Genomic DNA, 20,915 nt, shown 5'->3' with positions numbered 1-20,915 from the left:
TCAGGCCCGGTGAGGCCAGTCCGGTGCCAGTAGGATGACCGAAATTCCTTCTGCCTCGATCCTGCATAGGAGTCTGGGCAGGAGCTTGAGACTAGGGAAGGCGTAGATCAGACGATACTGACCCAACAGGGCCACCAGAACGTCTGTGGCGTCTGCCAAAGGATCCGTTGACCGAGCCACAACTCTCTCCACCTTTCTGTTGAGCCAAGATGCCAACAGATCCACCTCAGGGGTGCCCCACCAGAGACAACTGATGAAACACCTCCGGATGAAGGGACCACTCCCCTTGGTCCAACGCCTGCCTGCAGACTGAGGAAATCCGCCTGCCAATTTTCCACCCCTGAAATGTGTACGACGGAGAGGGCTGGAACGAACCGTTCTGCCCACATTAGAATGCCGACTACCTCGAGAGCGGCCAGGGCACTTCTTGTGCCCCCTTGGTGATTGACATAAGCCACGGCCGTGATATTGTCCGATTGAATGCTCACCAAAGGGTAATGCCACAAACTAATAATGCTCCTCTCCCACAGCAAAGCGGAGAAAACGCTGGTGACCGGCATATATTAGAATGTGAAGATAGGCATCCTTGATATCCATAGAGGCGAGGAAATCCCCCTGACACAGGGATGCCACCACCGTTCGAATCCATTCTGAACGACTGTACCTGCACAAAAGTTTAGCACCTTGAGGTCCAGGATTAGACGCACTTTGCCTTCCTTCCTTTGGACTGTGAACAGGTTTGAGTAGAAACCTGAAAACGTTCCGAAGTCGGAACCGGGACAATCCCCCCTTGAAGAAACAGGTCTTGTACTGCCCCATACAGACCCTGTAACTGGTCTGGGGACAAGCGCAGGTTGTAAGGAAAAAACCTTGCCAGGGGACAAGAGCGAAACTCGATCTTGTAGCCACAGTGAAAACCACAAGAAAATGGCTACTGGACTACACGAACATGGCCGTGTATAAGATTACACAAGGCTACAACAAAATGTTGGCTCTGCGCAGCACCACAAGGCCTACAGGGACCCAGAAATAGGGAGACCAGGCCTCAGGACAGATCAAGGCAGGACAGGGGGCCCTGGCAGGAGCCCCCACCAGGTTACAACCCCCCCTGCCCCCACCAGGTACAACCCCCCCCCCCCCCATCGCCAGTTAGCGCCATGCCCCCACCCCAGAAAAGTGGTCAGACCAGCCCAAAAAATACATCTCAAGCGTACACATCCACCCCAAAACCCTCCAGGGGGAGAGGGGGGGACAGCTTCTTACCATACCAGGAACCAGACATGCACCGCTCCAGACAGGACTCTTCATCGAAATGGGGGGGGGGGGGGGCTGACAGCCAGGAGGAACACTGCGACTCGGGTCAAGACCAGTTGTATGCGACCTTGTGAGGCGTTTAACTCGCAGGCCAACCCCTGTCCAGTGGGGTTATGTTGCGGCTGACCTAGCGCTGAGCTGGGGCCTGCGCGCACTCGCTGGCCAGACTGAGGTGACCACTGGATCTGGATTATCCAGCCTGTCACCCAGTCTGGCAGTTGATTGTAGATCTCACTGGAAAAATCCAGGAGGAAAAAATGTCTATTAAAAAAATGTGTTCAGGACCAAAGATCCCAGCAAGGATCTAGGTCTTTACTCCTGACTAGGAAGAAAAAAAAACTGAGTGACTGTAGCAGGAAGAGTGAGTATATCCCCTGGGACTGCCCATGGGTGTAGTCAGAAGTTTTTTCTGCCTAGTGTCGTACTCCTGTAGGGGGCAGCATAACTCAATGTTCAAGAAGGAGCTGTGTCCGTCAATGAACGAAAGAGAAATAAAAGTTTAAAGAAAAACACCCCTTATGAGGGAACAGCCACTCTTAAAACAGCAGCCTGCGAAACTTTGCAGGCAAAAGAAGCATCCACAGATGCCAAAGTATCTACCTTATAGAATTTTGTGAAGGTATGCACCGACGACCAAGTGGCCGCCTTGCAAACTTGCGATATTGATGCCTGATGACGGAAGGCCCAAGAAGCACTCAGCGACCGAGTAGAATGTGCCGTGACAGGGAAAGGTGGAATCTGACCTTTAATCGAATAGGCCTGAGTTACCGTTTGTCTAAACCATCTGGAGAAGGTAGCCGAAGAAGAAGCCAGCCCTTTTCTTGGTCTGTCCGTAACCACAAAAAGAGTCTGAGCTCAGTAGCTGCCAGATACACCCGAATCGCACAAACCACATCCAAGGTATGCAAAGCAAATTCCTGGAGATGAGCCGGCTTGGGACACAAGGAAGGCAACACAATGTCCTCTTTCAGATGGAAGTCAGAGACAACTTTGGGCAGGAATGATGGACAGGGCCGAAGAACCACTTTATCCCTATGTACCACTAAATAGGGACTGCGATAAGATAATGCCACCAATTATGATACTCTGCGGGCTTAGTTAATAGCCACCAAGAATGTCAACTTCTGGGATAACGTAGGCAAGGGAATCTCCCAAATATTCTCAAATGGAGGTTTCTGGAGGACTGAAAGTACTTAATTTAAATCCCTTGGCGGCAAAAGAGACCGTATAGGTGGACCACATGTCGAACCCCCTGAATGAAGGTACGAACTAAAGCGTGCATGGCTAGGGGTCACTGAAGGAAGATTGCCAGGGCAGACACCTGGCCCTTGATGGTACTCAAGGCCAACTTCTGATCAACGCCCTGTTGAAAAAAGGTTAAGATCCGAGCCACAGAAAAGGATCGAAGATGAGCGCCAATCGACTCACACCAAGAAATGTAGGCTTTCAATGTATGATGATATATCTTGCAGGAAGACGACTTCCTCGCCTTAACCATAGTAGGGATCACTGATTTATACAGACCTCTATCCCTCCGTGTCTGGCTCTTAATGGCTTAGCAGTGACTGTAAAGCAGGTTGGTAGATCAGCCCTTGGGACAACTGATCTTCTCTAAAAGGAAGCCCCCAAGGGAGGCTTATGGCCACCAGACTGATTGGAAAATCCTTGCCCTTGACTCCTCGCAAAAATTGCGGAAGAAGCCTGAGCCGAGGAGGATACTGGCCTTACCGTGGCCCTTGGAGGCCTGCGGCATCTGCCAGAGGAACCCGTAATGTCGCCACAAACCTTGGTATTCTCCTGTGGAGCTAAACATGCTAAAAGGAGCTGCATGTAGGACTGTGCAAAACAGAACTGTCTTGAAGGTGGATACCACCAGACTCAGAAGCTGTATGCAAAATGGGAGAGAGAACTATCTGTGTGACAGCAGCCAGTGAATCGCGGCCTGTGGTTGCTGAAATTTGTCCAGAGGAAGGATCACCCTGGTCAGAATTTGAATCAAACCTAGATAAATCAATTCCCTGGGCAGGGATAGGGGGGGACCTTGGATAGCTTGGACATCACCTAAACTTTTGCAGCAAGTAAATCCGCACAAGGGAGACTCAGGACCTAAAAAAAACCTGAAAAGGACAAGCTTTATCCCCCTTTCTGGGAACCCCAAAATAATAGTTTTGTGGATCCCCTTGACGCTCATGAAGGAGGTCCACAAGGCCAGAAACCAGCTGTGTGCTTAGAAGGAGGGCCCCCGTCTTGGACAAGGCTTCTTCCTTCCCTAGACTATGTCATCCAGGGTAGCCCCAAACAGGCGATCGCCTTGAAAGGGCAGATCAATGAGAGCTTTCTTAGAGGCTTGGTCTGCAGACCAATTCTTAAGCCACAGAAAGCGCCTAATCACCACCGCATAAACAGAAAGTTTGGACAGCACATGAGCTGTATCCAAAGCTGCATCACAAAAAAAATGCAGCCCATGGACCAACTGGTCTGCTAAATCAACATAAGCGGGGGGGACCTGTTCAGCCCACAGGCCCTGGCTTGGCCTATTCAGTTAGGGTCTGAAACACCAGGGCTGAGGCACAGACTGGCCGGAACGTCGAACCAGCCATAGTAAACATGCTGCGTGCCACAGCCTTCATTTTCCTGTCAAGCGGGTCCTTAAAGGACGGGGATTCCTCTACTGGAATCATGGTAGCTTTGTTCAACCTGGAAACAGGAGGGTTCACCACTGGTGGACTAGTCCACTTTTTTAAAAGTGACTCCTCAAAAGGGTAACGTACAGAAAACGTTTGGGGACCACAAACTGCCCGGCAGTTGATTCTTGATCTCCCGAGAGAAAAAACAAAAAAGATGAAGGAAAGGAGAAAAAAGTTGCTAGGACCAGAGATCCCAGCTGGGAGCCTAGGGTCTTACTCCTGACTAGACAGATTAAAACTGATTACCTAGAGCAGAGAGGGGGGTTATATACCAAGCTGAGGACGGCCCATGGGCGAAGCCAGGTATTTTTTGTTCTGCCTAGTCCTACTCATGGAGGAGGCAAAACAACCCAGTAGTTATGATTTATGGAGGGTTGTGTCCATCGATGACGAAAGAAACGAAAAAATAAATAAATAAATAATAAAAAAAAAAAAGGAAAGGGGAAGAGGAGGGAATGGTTCCAATTTCCAGGACATTGGGGACCAAAACCAGAAAAGAAAGGGAAAAGGCATAAGAGGGCAACCAGAAAATATTTTGGGGAAGAAAAAAAAAAAAATAAATCACTTTATAAATGTCTCTCTTCTTCTCTTGAGGAGCTTTAGGTTTGTTCTTCTCCTGTTTTTTATTGTATTTTACTATATATACATACAGTATCCCACAAAAGTGAGTACATCCCTCACATTTTTGTAAACACATTATATCTTTTCATGTGACAACACTGAAGAAATGATACTTTGCTACAGAGTACAGTATTGAGTGTACAGCTTGTACTGTATAACAGTGTAAATGTGCTGTCCCCTCAAAATAACAACACACAGCTAATAATATCTAAGCCGCTGGCAACAAAAGGGAGTACACCCCTAAGTGAAAATGTTTAAATTGGGCCCAAAGTGTCAATATTTTTTGTGGCCACCATTATTTTCGAGCACTGCCTTAACCCTCTTGGACAGAGCTTCACAGGTTGCCACTGGACCCCTCTTCCATTCCTCCATGACGACATCATGCAGCTGGTGGACGTTAGAGACCTTGCACTCCTCCACCTTCTATTTGAAGATGCCCCACAGATGCTCAATAGGGTTTAGGTCTGGAGACATGCTTGGCAAGTCCATCACCTTTACCCTCAGCTTCTTTAGCAAGGCAGTGGTTGTCTTGGAGGTGCGTTTGGGGTCGTTATGTTGGAATGTCTCCGAAAGGTGGGGATCATGCTCTGCTTCAGTATGTCACAGTACCATGTTGGCATTCGTGGTTCCCTCAATGAACTATAGTCCCCAGTGACGGCAGCACTCATGCAGCCCCAGACCATGACACTCCCATCACCATGCTTGACTGTAAGCAGGACACACTTGTCTTTGCACTCCTCACCCAGTTGCCGCCACACACGCTTGACAACATCTGAAAAAATAAGTTTATCTTGGTCTCATCAGACCACAGGACATGGTTCCAGTAATCCATGTCCTTAGTCTGCTCGTCTTCAACAAACTGTTTGCGGGCTTTCTTGTGCATCATATTTAGAAGAGGCTTCCTTCTGGGATGACAGCCATGCAGACCAATTTGATGCAGTGTGCGGCGTATGGTCTGAGCACTGACAGGCTGACCCACCCCTTCAACTTCTGCACTATCACTGAGTCACATGACACCGGGGAGGAAAAATGGCTAATTGAGCCCAATTCGGACATTTGCACTTAGGGGTGTACTTACTTTTGTTGCCAGTGGTTTAGACATTAATGGCTGTGTGTTGAGTTATTTTATGGGGACAGCAAATTTGCACAGCTATACAAGCTGTACACTCACTACTTTACACTGTAGCAAAGTGTAATTTCTCCAGTGTGGTCACAAAAAAAGATATAATAAAACTTTTACAAAAAAATGAGGGGTGTACTCACTTTTGTAAGATACTATATGTCCTGTCGCCCCCCCAATGGTAGGCCTTGTGAGGCCGGGGATTGCCCAGTGACTGTCTTGATGGTTTCAGCATTTGTAATGGTCCCTTGGAGGGGTCTTATAGCAAAAAAAAAAAAAAATTGCAATAAAATAATATTAGGAAAAAAAATTTTAAAAATTTGATCCGTCTATGGCCAGCTTAAAGCACCCACCAGAGGATGAAACTCCCAACAAAAGTTGGAACCCTTCCTTGCACTTCCAAAAACATAAAAAAAAGCTTACTGGCTAGAGTTGGGCTTTAACATCATTTAGAAGCTACAGAAATTAGAGGCGAAATAATGAAGAATATATACATTATGCTGCACCCCAAAAAAAGAAAACCAGCTTCACATAATAAGAAAAGTATAAAGCACAAAAGGTATCCGACATATGTATAGCCCTGGCCAAATATTTTGAGAATGACACATAGGTTATTTTCACAAAGTCTGCTGCCTCAGTTTTTATGATGGCAGTTTGCATATACTCCAGAATGTTATGAAGAGTGATCAGATGAATTGCAGTTAATTGCAAAGTACCCCTTTGCCATGAAAATTAACTTAATCCCCAAAAAAACACATTTCCACTGCATTTTAGCCCTGCCACAAAAGGACCAGCTGATATGTCAGTGGTTCTTTCGTTAACACAGGTGTCAGTGTTGACAGGGACGAGGCTGGAAATCACTCTGAAATGCTGACTGAGTTAGAATAAAAGACTGGAAGCTTTAAAAGGAGGGTGGTGCTTGAAAACATTGTTCTTTCTCTGTTAACCATGGTTATCTACAAGGAAATACCAAGGTTGCACCTAAATTTACCATTTATCGGTTCACCAAGAACTTCAAGGAGAGAGGTTCAATTGTCGTGAAGGCGGCTTCAGGGCGCACAACAAAGTCCAGCAAGTGCTAGGACCATCTCCTACAGTTGATTCAGCTGCGGGCTCGAGGCACCACAAATGCAGAGCTTGCTAAGGAATGGCAGCAGGCAGGGGTGAGTGCATCTGCACGTGAGGAGAAGAATTTTGGAGGATGGCCTGGCGTCAAAAAGGGCAGCAAAGAAGCCACTTCTCTCTAGAAAAAACATAAAGGACAGACTGATATTTTGCAAAAGATACATAGATTGGACTGCTGAGGACTGGGGTAAAGTCATTTTTGCTGATAAATCCCCTTTCCGATTGATTGGGGCATCCGGAAAAAACCTTGTCTGGAGAAGAAAAGGTGAGCGTTACCATCAGTCCTGTGTCATGCCAACAGTAAAGCATCCTGAGACCATTCATGTGTGAGGTTGCTTCCCAGCCAAGGGAGTGGACTCACTCACAATTTTGCCTAAGAACACAGCCATGAATAAAGAATGGTACAAAAACATCCTCCGATAGCTGCTTCTCCCAATCAAAAACAGTTTGGTGATGAACAATGCCTTTTCCAACATGATGGAGCACCTTGCCATAAGGCAAAAGTGATAACCAAGTGGCTTGGGGAACAAACCATCAAAATTTTGTGTCCATGGCCAGGTAATTCCCCAGAACTTAATCCAATTGACAAACTTGTGGTCAATCCTCAAGAAGCGAGTGAATAAAAAAACCCTACAAAATCTGACAAACTCCAAGCACTGATTATGCAAGAATGAGCTGCCATCAGTCAGGATGTGGCCCAGAAGATGATTGACAGCATGCCAGGGTGAAATGCAGAGGTCTTGAAAAAGAAGGGTCAACACTACGAATATTGACTCCTTGCATATACCTAAGGTCACTTCTGAAATGCTTGTATACTTCAGTATACCATAGTAACATCTGACAAAAAGATCTAAAAACACTAATGCAGCAGACTTTGTGAAAATTAATATCAGTGTCATTCTCAAACCGTTTGGCCAGGGCTGTAATATTGTAAATTGATTATACCATTTTTAAACAACACCTTTTTCAACTTCAAAGTGAATTAATTCAAAACATGCTTTCCCTTAATTCATGTGAATGTACAGCATGTAAAGTACTGTATGGTGTAAACTGCCAGCATGCAATAATACATCAACATCACTGCTTCCAATTAGCAGAGAGGAAATGTAAACAACTCACCTGCTGTTCTTGTTTCTGTATTTTCATGATCATAAATTAAATGTTTTGCACCTACAACAATAAAAAAAATAAAAAATAAAAAACAATTTTACCGTCAAATGACTACAATAGAAAAAAAAGTTAACAAAAACAGCAAACCAAATTATTTTCATTCTTCAAAATAACTTTAAGTGGCGGTTCAAACTTCCGCGTTTGCGGAGATCGCATGTAATGCACTGCTCCTAATTACATGCGATCTGATGTGCGGATGCGAGTTCAGCCATACACTTTGTATGGCTGAATTCACACCAAACACGCACAAGGCTTTTTTTGAGCCACAGTAGAATCGGATCGCACAGTGGTTCACACTTGTGCGATCGGATTCTGTGCGCACTTGCAGATCCCACTGCGATATGCGATCGCAACTGGGGGTGTCGTTAACTCTTAATTGACACCCCCTGCGTATCGCATATGGCAGTGTGAACTGCCAGATGTGCGGATGCGATGCGGGAACACGCTGCATATTCGCAGCGTTCCCGCATCGCAGAAGTGTGAACCGGCACTAAGAATGACATTTTTTCACAGGCTCCACATCATAAAATAAGCCTGTTACTATTGTGAGCCCTCAGCAAATGCATTCTTAGACTTTTTCTTAGCATTGGCTGCCTGGGAATTTATGAAGAGCATCTGTTTTTTTTTTTTTTTTCGTTTCAATTCATATTTTGACAATACAAAAAAATGTAACAAAATTACCGTACAATATAGAGCAATGAACAATCCTCAGATGCCCCATTTAGACATAATGATTATATATTGGTGAGGAAACCACAACATAAAAATTCAAAAAATAGAATGTATCTTTCAGAGGGCAAGGATGCATCATTGATTGTCAAATGTACTATAGTAGGCCCAGTAGGGATGCGATTTATGGAACATGAATATGGAGTAACAGAGTAAATCTATTCATTAACATTGAATATCTACGTAACCATTGTTTAAGGCTATACAGGCGGTCCCCGGGTTACAAACAAGATAGGGACTGTAGGTTCGTTCTTAAAGTGGAGTTCCACCCTATTTTTATACTTACCTCCATCTTCTCGCTCCGGGTCACCTGAAAAAGAAATGGATAATCGCATATTTTTTTTTTTTTTTACTTACCTCGTAGCGAAGAAAATATACTTACCTTACTTCCTTCTTCCTCGGCCGCGGCCCGTCGTCACTTCCTGGCTCTGCAATGATTCCTGGGAGCTGGACGTCATAGCTCCCAGGAATCATTGCGCCTGCACCGGCCCCGACGTCAGTTCCGGGTCGCGCGCGTCATCCCCTTCTAAACAGCTTCTGGGCATGCCCAGAAGCTGTGGAGGGATGACGCGCGCGACCCGGAAGTGACGTTGGGGCCGGCGCAGAGCATCGTGGGACCAAAGAAGGCGGAAGAAGACGCCGAAGAGGACGCGCTGGCTTCAAGCTGCCCACATCTGAGATGGCAGCGCTGGACAAGACGTTTGCAAGGTAAGTATTTGTCCTAACAGGTAAGTGCAACCCGGGACAGATCAGAGGCTAGCCATTGTGGAATGCACTAGCCCTGACTGTCCCGGGGGTATTAAAAAAAAAAAAAAAAAAAAATCCAGGGTGGAACTCCGCTTTAAGTTGAATTTGTTTGTAAGTCGGAACAGGTACATTTTTTAAGCGTAGCTCCAGCCAAAAGAATAATTTTTACATTTTTTGGGTAGCATAGGGAAGGCTTAACACCCCTGTACCATTTGTTTTGCTGTCTGTGCCCCTGTTCAGAAGATTTCACCTCACTTTCTGTCCCTATGACAACTGTACTTTGAAAGTTTTGGGTTGTTGTGGAAACAAGGATTGGTAATAAAGCTTCAGTGGAGACACCTTTTTCCCATGAGAACTCTTGCAGGAGTGAATTTCCCTTTCTAGGGGGAGATTTCCTCTCACTTCCTGTTATCTCTCTCCGTTTGTAAGTAGGAGTCGTTTGTAAGTCGGATGGTTTGTAACCCAGGGACTGCCTGTAAATGATGCTCATAAGCCCCAGACTCTCTCAAACCACACACATCAGCCCTGTTTTTTTTTTCCCAAGCTTTAAATATATAGAATAGGAAAATGTGCTAATTTTACGTTTGCTAGGATAAATGCAAATAAATGTGTGACAAAACAAAGGTGAACAAAACTTGGTCACCAGCATGCATGCCCTTGGTGATCAAATAACGTGCGTGCCCTCCAACTGTTTAGGTGGTAGAAGAATATATGGCACACAGGATTAGCTGTGCTTATAAAGGAACACTATGGGGTTCATTTACTAAAACTGGAGTGTGCAAAATCTGGTGTAGCTCTGCATAGAAACCAATCAGCTTCCAGGTTTTTTGCCAAAGCTTAAATAGTTCCGGACCGCCCACCGCATATATAATGCGGCAGGGCGGCCCGGCTGCGCAAAACAACATATAGGTACATATTGTGCGCTCGTGGGTGCGCGCCCGCCATTCCTGCGGTGACGTGATTTGGTTCAGAACCGATCAGTCATCACTTCCAGGCCAATGATTTATGGCCTGGTCAAAGCAAAATAAACATTTTGATTTTAGATCCCAACACAATATCAATATCGAGGGGGTCTTTGACGGCCATATAGAATAATCAGATGAGATTGGGGGCTTATTTCTGAGGTTTAAGAACCAAATTTCCAAACTGCATACTAATTGAGATGTAGCATATTTGGAACAATAGGTCTTCCAGAAAATGGTCCCTCGCAGTTTGAGGTGGGAGGTAAATCCTCAAAAAGGTGAAGTGGATCATTGGGGGGTGGTATACCTACTTTAATGAGGCGGTGTCAAGGGGGGGGGGGGGGGCGAATATACTTCTGGACAAGTGTGCCTATATGGAAGAGATGAACAGACTTCTCAGACTGTCAGAGTTCTGTCCCATTGGTTTCTAACCCTACAGTGAAATTCAGGAGGAGTTAAAAGGCCTTATTGATGAGGGTTTTCGAGTAGGCATTATGAATAAGAAAGAGAGGGCCTATTTGATCCCCGTTTCCCCTAGGGTTCCAGTTATATATTATCTACCAAAGATCCACAAACATCAGTCTAAAGCTCCCGGCCGCCCCATCATCAGTGGCATAGATTCAGTGACATCAAGGATAGGGAAGTATGTGGACGAATTTCTTCATCCTTTGGTAGTTCGAACACCAGCCTATATATTAGGGACACCACTCAGGTGATTTCCTTATTGCAGGATTTTGTATGAAAGGATGGTTACCCTGTTGCCACGGCAGACATGGCCTCCTAGTATAACATTATTTCACACCAACATGGCCTTGAAGCGGTCCAGTACTTTCTGGACCAAGACGGGTCTAGTCATGAAGATGAGGAGCTGTGTCCATCAATGAACGCAAGAGAAACAAAATATTCAATCACCGATATAGTGAATTATTCAATACAGTTTATTACATTCAATACATACTGAATGTATTGATCTGCATTGTATAATTCACTATATAAATGATTGAATATTTTGTTTTTTGATATAGTTTTCATATCAATAGAGGTCTTCAAATCCCCAGAAGAAGCCCTAATCAGCAAAACATGTCGGGAACAGATACCTAGTTATCACTGTTTATGTAAACACACCATTGCCCATATAATTGGCATGTGTTGGGTTTTAATTGTTTGATGTTAATCATGTATAAATAAACTATGAAGTTTAAGTGCCGGTTCACACTGAAGTGGCACGACTTTTGGGGCGACCTGTGAAGTCCGCTGTGCACCGCTACTTCAGCACGACTTGCACGGACTTCACAAAATTAATGTCTATGCAAGTCGCTCCAGGTCGCCCTGAAGTAGTACAGGACCCTTTTTCTAAGTCGGAGCGACTTGTGTCGCTCCTATTAGAACCGTTCCTGTACTACACTATGGGACGCGATGGTGCGTGACTGGTCAGGCTGGCCAAGTCGCCTGACAAGTCATACTAGTGTGAATGGACACTTATATTACCAATTGTTTTTGATTGTCTTTTGGCACGGTTAAAAAACCAAATCAAATATCTACTGCTTTGTGAATATTATTCCAGGCATGTGGTGCCTGATATAGCCTTGCCACCCAACCACATTTTAAATGAGATTTCTCATACAAATAAGAACATTTTAAGAATGTTACCAAATCAGCAGCGTTGACACTGATATGACAATCAAGTGTGTACATACATTTTTGCTCCACTTTGCATACTAGTAATAAAAAGTAATAATTTCCAAAGTACAAAGGCCCAGAAGCTACAAGGCAGCTTTAGGTAGAGGTAGGTGAGTGAGGGGGTCTCCATAGTCAGTGATATGGTCATTTCCAAGAAGAAAAGTAAGTTCAAACAGACGACGTAGAAACTAGAAGAATAGAGGGGTAGAGGATAGATGGGACTAAATAGGAATAGAGGAAAAGAAAATGTAAAAAGGTAGGTAGGGAAGGAAAAGCTAAGGAACATTGGCTAAGGATGGAAAGAAGTGGATTCCAGGGGGTAAGTTATTCCAAAAGATTAAATAGACAATAATGTTTGAATAGGATTGTATTTCAATTGATAAGGTTATGGGATTGCATGGTTGAAACAGAGCTACCTTATGATCCGATGTTAAAATTTTATCTTTACTGTTGATAGAAATCCATCTCCTCTTATGTGGCATATCAATTTAATGGGTTGTCGACTATGGATCGATAATTCCTAAATAATCGGAAAAGATCGATCAGAAAATAAGATAATTTATCAAGTTGTATATGGCCACCATTTGTAAAAAATCTTTTTTCCTACTTCACCACACAACAAAGAAGGCTTTGTTTTAACTGCAGTAAGTAACCTTACTACAGTGACCTAGATCTCTAAATAAGATGAATAGACCTGCCCCAGAAATACATCATGTTTTAGGTTTTGTTTACTTAAAAATATATTTATTAAAGTGGTTGTGAAGGCAGAAGGTTTTTTTCTTTAATGTTTTGTATTCTCTGCATTAAAGGTAAAAAACCTTCTTTGAACAGGATCCCCCCCCCCCCGAGCCCCCCTAAACACTTACCTGAGCCCAATCTCATTCCAGAGATCTGCACGAGAGCAACAACTCTCTCCTCAGTGGACAAGGAGGCAGCAGCAGAAGCCATTGGCTCCTGCTGTTGTCAATCACAGCCTGTGAGGAGAGAGTGGGGGACAAGCTGCTCTGTGTGCATCTACGGACACACATCGCAGCTTGGGATCAAGCCCACACAAGTGCCCCCATAGCAAGCAGCTTGCTATGGGGGCACTCGGAAGAGAAGAGGAGCCAGAAGCGCCAGCGGGGACCTCAGAAGAGGATCGGGGCTGCTCTGTGCAAACTATTGAATAGAGCAGGTAACGTTTACTATTAAAAAAACACATTTAAAATAAAGGGTTTTTGGCATCACCTCTGCTTCAGTTTTAGTCCCCCAAGTCAAACGAATGTGTAAAAGCACTGAAAGAACATGGTCTACCACTGTAACCTTTTACACTTAAAACTGACCCTTTGGCCAGACAGTTCACTTCAAGTACAATTTCCACATATAATTATTTGTGCATTTAATGCATTTTGGGTTTAATACTATTAACCTTTAAAAGGCCTTCAAACCAGTGTAAATTTTGACGTCAAATTTAGCCATTTTAGTTTTAGTTGCGTTTTCGTTTTAGTCATATTATAGTCATCTGAATTGTTTTAGTTTTAGTCGTATTTTAGTCGTCTAAAAGCTCCAGTACATTTTAGTCAACTAAAACCTCGAGCATATTTAAAATCATCTAAAAACCTCCAGTACATTTTAGTCAACTAAAATCAAATGGGTTTGGGTAAATTGTAATGCATTATTTAAGCATTTCTCTAGAATTTCCAAACTCAGCATATACTCTTGGTGTAAAAATCTAACAACATGTTATGAAGGTTTGAACATGCACTACAGACAGTTTTAGCCGTTAGGATATATTTCCAGTGTTCATTTTGACATCAAATCTCTATTTAGTTTTAGTCATAGTCTTGACTAAAATGGCATTTTAGTTTTGGTCGTATTCTAGTCTTATTAATATGGTTGGTGCCAGAGGAAGAAATCGCGCCCCCCCCTGTTGGTGCCAGCAGAAGCAATCGCGCCCCCCCTGTTGGTGCCAGCAGACGCAACCGCCCCCCCCCCACTGTTGGTGCCAGCAGACGCAACCGCGCCCCCACTGTTGGTGCCAGCAGACGCAACCGCGCCCCCACTGTTGGTGCCAGCAGACGCAACCGCGCCCCCACTGTTGGTGCCAGCAGACGCAATCGCGCCCCCACTGTTGGTGCCAGCAGACGCAATCGCGCCCCCACTGTTGGTGCCAGCAGACGCAATCGCGCCCCAACTGTTGGTGCCAGCGGACGCAATCGCGCCCCCACTGTTGGTGCCAGAGGACGCAATCGCGCCCCCACTGTTGGTGCCAGAGGACGCAATCGCGCCCCCACTGTTGGTGCCAGAGGACGCAATCGAGCCCCCACTGTTGGTGCCAGAGGACGCAATCGAGCCCCCACTGTTGGTGCCAGAGGACGCAATCGCGTCCCAACTGTTGGTGCCAGAGGACGCAATCGCGCCCTAACTGCTGGTGCCAGAGGACGCAATCGCACCCCCACTGTTGGTGCCAGAGGACGCAATCGCGCCCCAACTGTTGGTGCCAGAGGACGCAATAGCGCCCCAACTGTTGGTGCCAGAGGACGCAATAGCGCCCCCACTGTAGGTGCCAGAGGACGCAATAGCGCCCCCACTGTAGGTGCCAGAGGACGCAATAGCGCCCCCACTGTAGGTGCCAAATAGCGCCCCCACTGTAGGTGCCAGAGGACGCAATAGCGCCCCCACTGTAGGTGCCAGAGGACGCAATAGCGCCCCACTGTAGGTGTCAGCTAAAAAAAATGACAGTGTCTGTGGTCAGGAGGAGGAATAGTGCCCCACGGTCAGTGTAAGAAATAGTGTAACACTGTTAGGGGAAAAAGTTGCGCCCCACTGTTGGGGGTCAGTGGAAGGAATCAGACCCCACCCTAACACCACAGCTCTATAGTATTCCCCTCATCTCCTCCACCAACCCCCAGCAGCAACATAATAGGTGGAGATTTGAAGAGAAGGGCTGAGAAGCTGGGCCAGCACAAAAAGCAATTAGACACTCCCAGATGAGGAGATAGCAATTAAATGCAAGAAGTGAGAGCGATGCGCTGGGGACAAATTCTTCTGAATTAGTCAAATGGCTAGCAAGTCCAGAAGCACAAAATTGCAGCAAATAATATTTAAAATCCTTGCTGTTTTTGTGTTTTCAAACAAATGTGGTGAGTGGGCCTCTTCAACGTCTATTAAAGAGAGATTGCAATTGTTTGTTTTGGCACCACAGACTGTCTTTCTTGTAGACACAAGGCCCAGTATGTTTAGTTACATACAACATATTCCCAGACTTCGCTTCTATTAGAGGATGTGTGTAGGTGACATGTCCTCTTTAAGTTCTGCAGGCCTCATGAGAAAGGCAGCGATGTGCAGACAGACAGAGGGAGGGGGATCTCTGTCCTTCACACAGCACATCCCTTACAGGTCTGAACATTAATCTCTTCCTGGCACGGCCACATCGCCAGACAGACTTCTCTGCTGCAATGTGCTGAGGAAGTGCTGCCAGCCATGTAAAGAGGCGATGCTGCTCTATGAGAATCTCGCGGGAGCTTGGGATAGAGGAAAAAAATTAACACAGAGAACAGGGGACGTGTTGTGACTTGCTGCTGCTGTACATAAAGCGAGGGGGGATCAAGCATCAAATTAAAACCCCTCTATAGCAAATCACTCCGCACTATACACTAAGAGCTGCACCATTCTGGATAAAATGCAAATTTTTTTGCAGATCACCATTCTCGGCATCACATCATCTTTTACATTATACAAAAAAAATCGTGCTAACTTTGCTGTTTAGTTTTTTTTTTTTAATTCATTAAAGTGTATTTTTCCCCCAAAAAACTGCGTTTGAAAGAATATATGTATATATATAAAATTTTTGGGGGTTAAGTAATTTTCTAGCAAAAAATACAGATTTTAACTTGCAAGCAACAAGTGTCAGAAAAATGCTTAGGGCTCTTTCACACGGGCGTTCAGTTTTTTATGCCCGATCAGTTCCTTTTTTTTTTTTTTTTTTTTTGAAAACGGACACGGGTGACACTTGTGTCATCCGGTCCGTAAGTCCGTTTTTCATCCCATCCGTTTGCGGATGAAAAAACGGACATAATGTATCTCTATGTAAATACGGATGTCAGCGGATGACACCACCGTTCAAAAAACGGAAAGGAAGGAAAATCGGATGTCAGCGGTGTCATCCGCTGACATATCCGCAATCCCCATAGACTTACATTATGTCCGCATATCATCCGCAAACGGATGGGATGATATGCGGGCATACGGAGCGGATGACACAAATGTCATCCGCTCCGTGAAAAAAAAAAAAAAAAAAGGACCGCAGCGGAACTCTCACACGGAGCGGCCGTGTGAAAGAGCCCTAAAGGGCCCCAGGATCAGTGGGAAGAGCCCCAGGCTTAAAGGCAAGGGCCCGGCCAGGCCCTTTATGGAGCCTTTATGGTTTCATGCACCGGGGCCCTGAAGGTTCTAGTTACGCCTCTGCCTGGCTCCCTTCTTTACTTCTGTACTTGTGGGTCTCAACCTTGCTGCTGCACTCTCCATAATGTAAAACAAATGCAAACCTCAACGGCAAAGCGCAAAGCCCTCATAAGAGCCACATCAGGTACCTCAGGTGTAGATACCTCTCTGCTGGAGTCCATAACAGTGTATAATTCACCCTGTTGGCATCTAACCAAAGAATGCTGCTTGTGTACACCAAGGAATGCAAGTGGTGTAATATTACCCTTAAATAAGCATTTTCATTTCTTCTGCAACATAAAAAGATTTGGATTTCTCTTTTACAACGGAACCTATTAATCGCTGGTTGGATAATACAGGACGTTGACATTTTGTACACTTCCGTATATTATTTTTGCACAGGTTGAAGAGATAAAAACAAGATTCACCTTCTTTGCCTTCAGCAAAACATAACTAAAAATAGCTGCATACTGAAGCTTAAAAGGAAACTTTCAAAACCTGCAGACATTCAATTAATATTATGAGATCCGTGGCTATACATGAAGGGAAAATGCCAAAAAATAATATATAATAATCTTTTTTTTTTTTTTTTTTTTTTTTTTTTTACCCTTTATCTAGGTCCACTACCAAACTATTTTTTTAGTGTATGAAGGGTCAGCCAATTTTTTTTAGAGCACTCTGCTATACAAATCAAAAAACGTGCTGCGCCAGAAGTGCACAAAAATAATAAGTGATTAATGAATCAACAAGTGTTATCAACAAAATATAGTGTCCATCATATGTGCTCTGATGAAACATAAATGTTCATATAAAGTGCTCCAAAGTAAGGATTAGTATATCCAGGTGATGACAGGACAGCCTCAATCCCTTGTGAATCAAGCAGGAACCACCAGTGTGTGAACTCCCTCCACCAGTAAGATTGGCCTCTCACCTTGATACCAGACCCAAACGGGCCAGCATGAGCATATCAGGGGATAAACAGACTATCACAGGTAACCTCTCCAGCCTTCACCTCCGGGGGTCGCCAGGACATAAAATAAAGATAAAGCAAAGATCTAGTGCTCTCTGAATGTAAATAATGAGCTTTTATTGAGCATAAAGGGGTGACTCACATTTGTTGGGCACTCAGCCGATCGCTCGGGTGCTACTCTCTAACACTGAATGCCATAACAGCAGGCACGGCTGAGTGCCCAACAAATGTGAGTCACCCCTTTATGCTCAATAAAAGCTCATTATTTACATTCAGAGAGCACTAGATCTTTGCTTTATCTTTATTTTATGTCCTGGCGACCCCCGGAGGTGAAGGCTGGAGAGGTTACCTGTGATAGTCTGTTTATCCCCTGATATGCTCATGCTGGCCCGTTTGGGTCTGGTATCAAGGTGAGAGGCCAATCTTACTGGTGGAGGGAGTTCACACACTGGTGGTTCCTGCTTGATTCACAAGGGATTGAGGCTGTCCTGTCATCACCTGGATATACTAATCATTACTTTGGAGCACTTTATATGAACATTTATGTTTCATCAGAGCACATATGATGGACACTATATTTTGTTGATAACACTTGTTGATTCATTAATCACTTATTATTTTTGTGCACTTCTGGCGCAGCACGTTTTTTGATTTTTATGTTTTTGTTGTGAGGTGTGGACACAATTTGTGTATGCAGCCGGATTTATATATTGATTTATTCTAGCACATTTATACACATTTGAATTTCACTTAGTCTTGCGCTGATAGTTTTTTCACTATACTCTGCTATACAAAGTAGGCTGCTACCCATTTAGCAAAGTCTATGCAACAATCTTTCTGTGCATTTTCGACTCTCCATCTAGAATCTTGGGAAGCAAATGGCAGGATCTGCAAAGGATTTAAAAGGAGAAGTAAAGCCAAAGCTCGTTTGGCTGTGCTTTTCCTGTAGTTCGCAGGAGAGCAGTTCGTTTTGCACTCCTGTGACCCGTTTTCAGCAGACAGCGGGCTGAAGTTCGCTGTCTGTTGACGTCACATAGCCGGTCCAGGCTCGGGCAAGATCGTGACAAAGTTGGCATCCACCCACATACCTGGACTGGCACCCAGCTCAGGCTTTTAAGCGAGCCGCTAAGAGCCTGAGCTGGTCACTCCCGCCCCTCCACAGGCCAGCGTTCCAGTAAGCGTAATGTGAGAGCAGAGAGCTGCAGGAAACGAACAATCTGCAGTGTTCGATTGCTCGGTTCTCGGTCTTAGAGGCGCCATGGGACAGATGCAGCATCGGACCGATGTTGCATCCACCCAAGTAAAAAATTCCCATACATCTCTTTTAATGCCGGTTCACACCAACGCGGCACGACTTCGGGGGCGACCTGTGAAGTCGCGTGCAGCGTGACTTCGGCGCAACTTGCACGGACTTCACAGAATGAATGTCTATGCAAGTCGCTCCAGGTCGCCCGAAGTAGTACAGGAACCTTTTTCTAAGTCGGAGCGACTTGTGTCGCTCCTATTAGAATGGTTCCTGTACCACACAATGGGACCGCGACTTGTCAGGCTGACAAGTCACCTGACAAGTCGTATTAGTGTGAATGGGCTCTTAAAGGCTTGTTCATACTATGCGCAGAGACCTTTGTTTATCAGCACTGGATAAATGCAGATCAGCACTAGGACACATAGAAAACAATTATTTTCTATGTGCCCCATTCACATCACAATGTGGACGTTGTGCGTATGGTGCCTGGCAGTGCAGAAAAAATGCAGCATGTTTGCATTTTTCCGTCCCGCACCAGATGGCACCACATATCACCACACAGCAGAAGAACATACTGTGCTTCTATGCAGTGACAAAAATTAGTGTCACTACATGACACTTTAAATAAATGGGAGGAAAAAAAAAAAAAAAAAGATAATCAGTGCAATACACTGAAAATGCAAGACTTTGGTGAAGACCCTGGGAGCGGAGGCGAGACCAAAGGGTAACGCCACAAATTCTCCTACAGCGGAGCGAAGAAAACACTTGTGCCCAGCGTAAATAGGGATGTGTAGATATGCATCTTTGATTTCGATGGGAGGCCAAAAAGTCTCCTTGGTGTAGAGACGCCAGTACCATGCGAATGGACTCCATTCAAAACTTCTGTACCCGCACAAAGCGGTGCAGAGCCTTGAGGTCCAGGCGCGGATACTCTGGCTACAACAGGGGCCGCATCCATCATATAGAAATAGTAGGGCTTGGACCATTTGGTCTGTTAGCTCTGCCACGCTCGGAGGGAGCCGTTCTGTTTCTAGGTTACTTATTAGTAACTTTGCCCATTCCGTTATGGTCTGGGACACCGCTATCACATGTAAGTGGCGGGACAGAGACTCAATCCTTCCATCCACAGGGTCTGTAAAGACCGGGGATTCCTCCACCGGGAGCACAGTAGATTCGTCTGGAGACAGGATGGTCCACCTTGGGTGGAACGGTCCATTTTGCAGATACCGCGTCCGCGAATGGATAGCGCCTCTCAAAAAACGCTTCGGGACCACTAACATCTGTTTGAGGTGCCCCCATTGGTCAGAGACAATTTTGTCAAAAAGTTCCGGACAAGGAAAAACCTTGCCCGACTTCTGGGATTTGCGAATGCCAAATGCAACCTGCGTCCCTGACGCTGCAGAATCATCCGCCATTTTTAGAGTTTCCTCCACTGACACTATAAGTGCCTTCACCAGCGCGCTTTCCAGCGTGGCTGCAGAGGCGGATATGTCGTCCTCGCCATCCGAGTGCGATGACGCAGAACCCACAGGGTGACATGCGTCCGCGGCGGCCATATCTACTAGTGGTATTTTTCAAAACCATATCCACTTTTTACACCAGGTTTTCTAAAACCGCCGTTAAAACTTTTAACTGACACCCCCTGGGTATCGCATATGGCAGTGTGAACTGCCAGAGGTGTGGATGCGATGAGGGATCACCCTGCATATTCGCAGCGTTCCCGCATCCCACAAATGTGAACCGGCACTTAAAGTAACAGTGCCATATTGCAAAAAATGGTCTGGTCATTAAGGGGGTAAAACCTTCCGGAGCTGAAGTGGTAAAATCTAAAACCTAACAGTGTATATCGCACCGTCGCCTTTTTTTTTTGGAGTGGACCTAGAGAAGGAACATTTGTCAAGATAGAATAATAACCTTTTCCTCTTCAATCGGCCAGTTCTCCAATGGATTGCAACATGTTATTCGTTAAAGCGGTAGTATCCCGCTTTTTGACACTTTTACCTACAGGTAAGCCTAGAATAAGGCTTACCTGTAGGTATAATTAATATCTCCTAAACCGGCACGGTTTAGGAGATATTTGCAGTGCATGCAGCTGCTCACGCGAGCGGCGCATGCGCTCTGA

General features: G+C 45.2%; 1 protein-coding gene across 1 annotated transcript in view; it reads right to left on the bottom strand.

The window, feature by feature from the left end:
* The window catches only part of CHD6 (chromodomain helicase DNA binding protein 6), a 239,720-nt gene that overhangs the window by 165,459 nt on the left and 53,346 nt on the right, over positions 1–20,915 (bottom strand). The window contains exon 2 of the mRNA XM_082271900.1: positions 7,987–8,037. Coding sequence (XP_082128026.1) covers positions 7,987–8,019 — 33 coding nt within the window. The 5' untranslated portion in view covers positions 8,020–8,037. The remainder of the gene's footprint in view (positions 1–7,986; positions 8,038–20,915) is intronic.

This window comes from Pelophylax lessonae, assembly GCF_965119305.1.
Source record: "Pelophylax lessonae genome assembly, chromosome: 11".
Lineage (NCBI taxonomy): Eukaryota > Metazoa > Chordata > Amphibia > Anura > Ranidae > Pelophylax > Pelophylax lessonae.
Note: the sequence above shows the minus strand (reverse complement) of the source record. Positions and strands in the feature narration are given on the sequence as shown.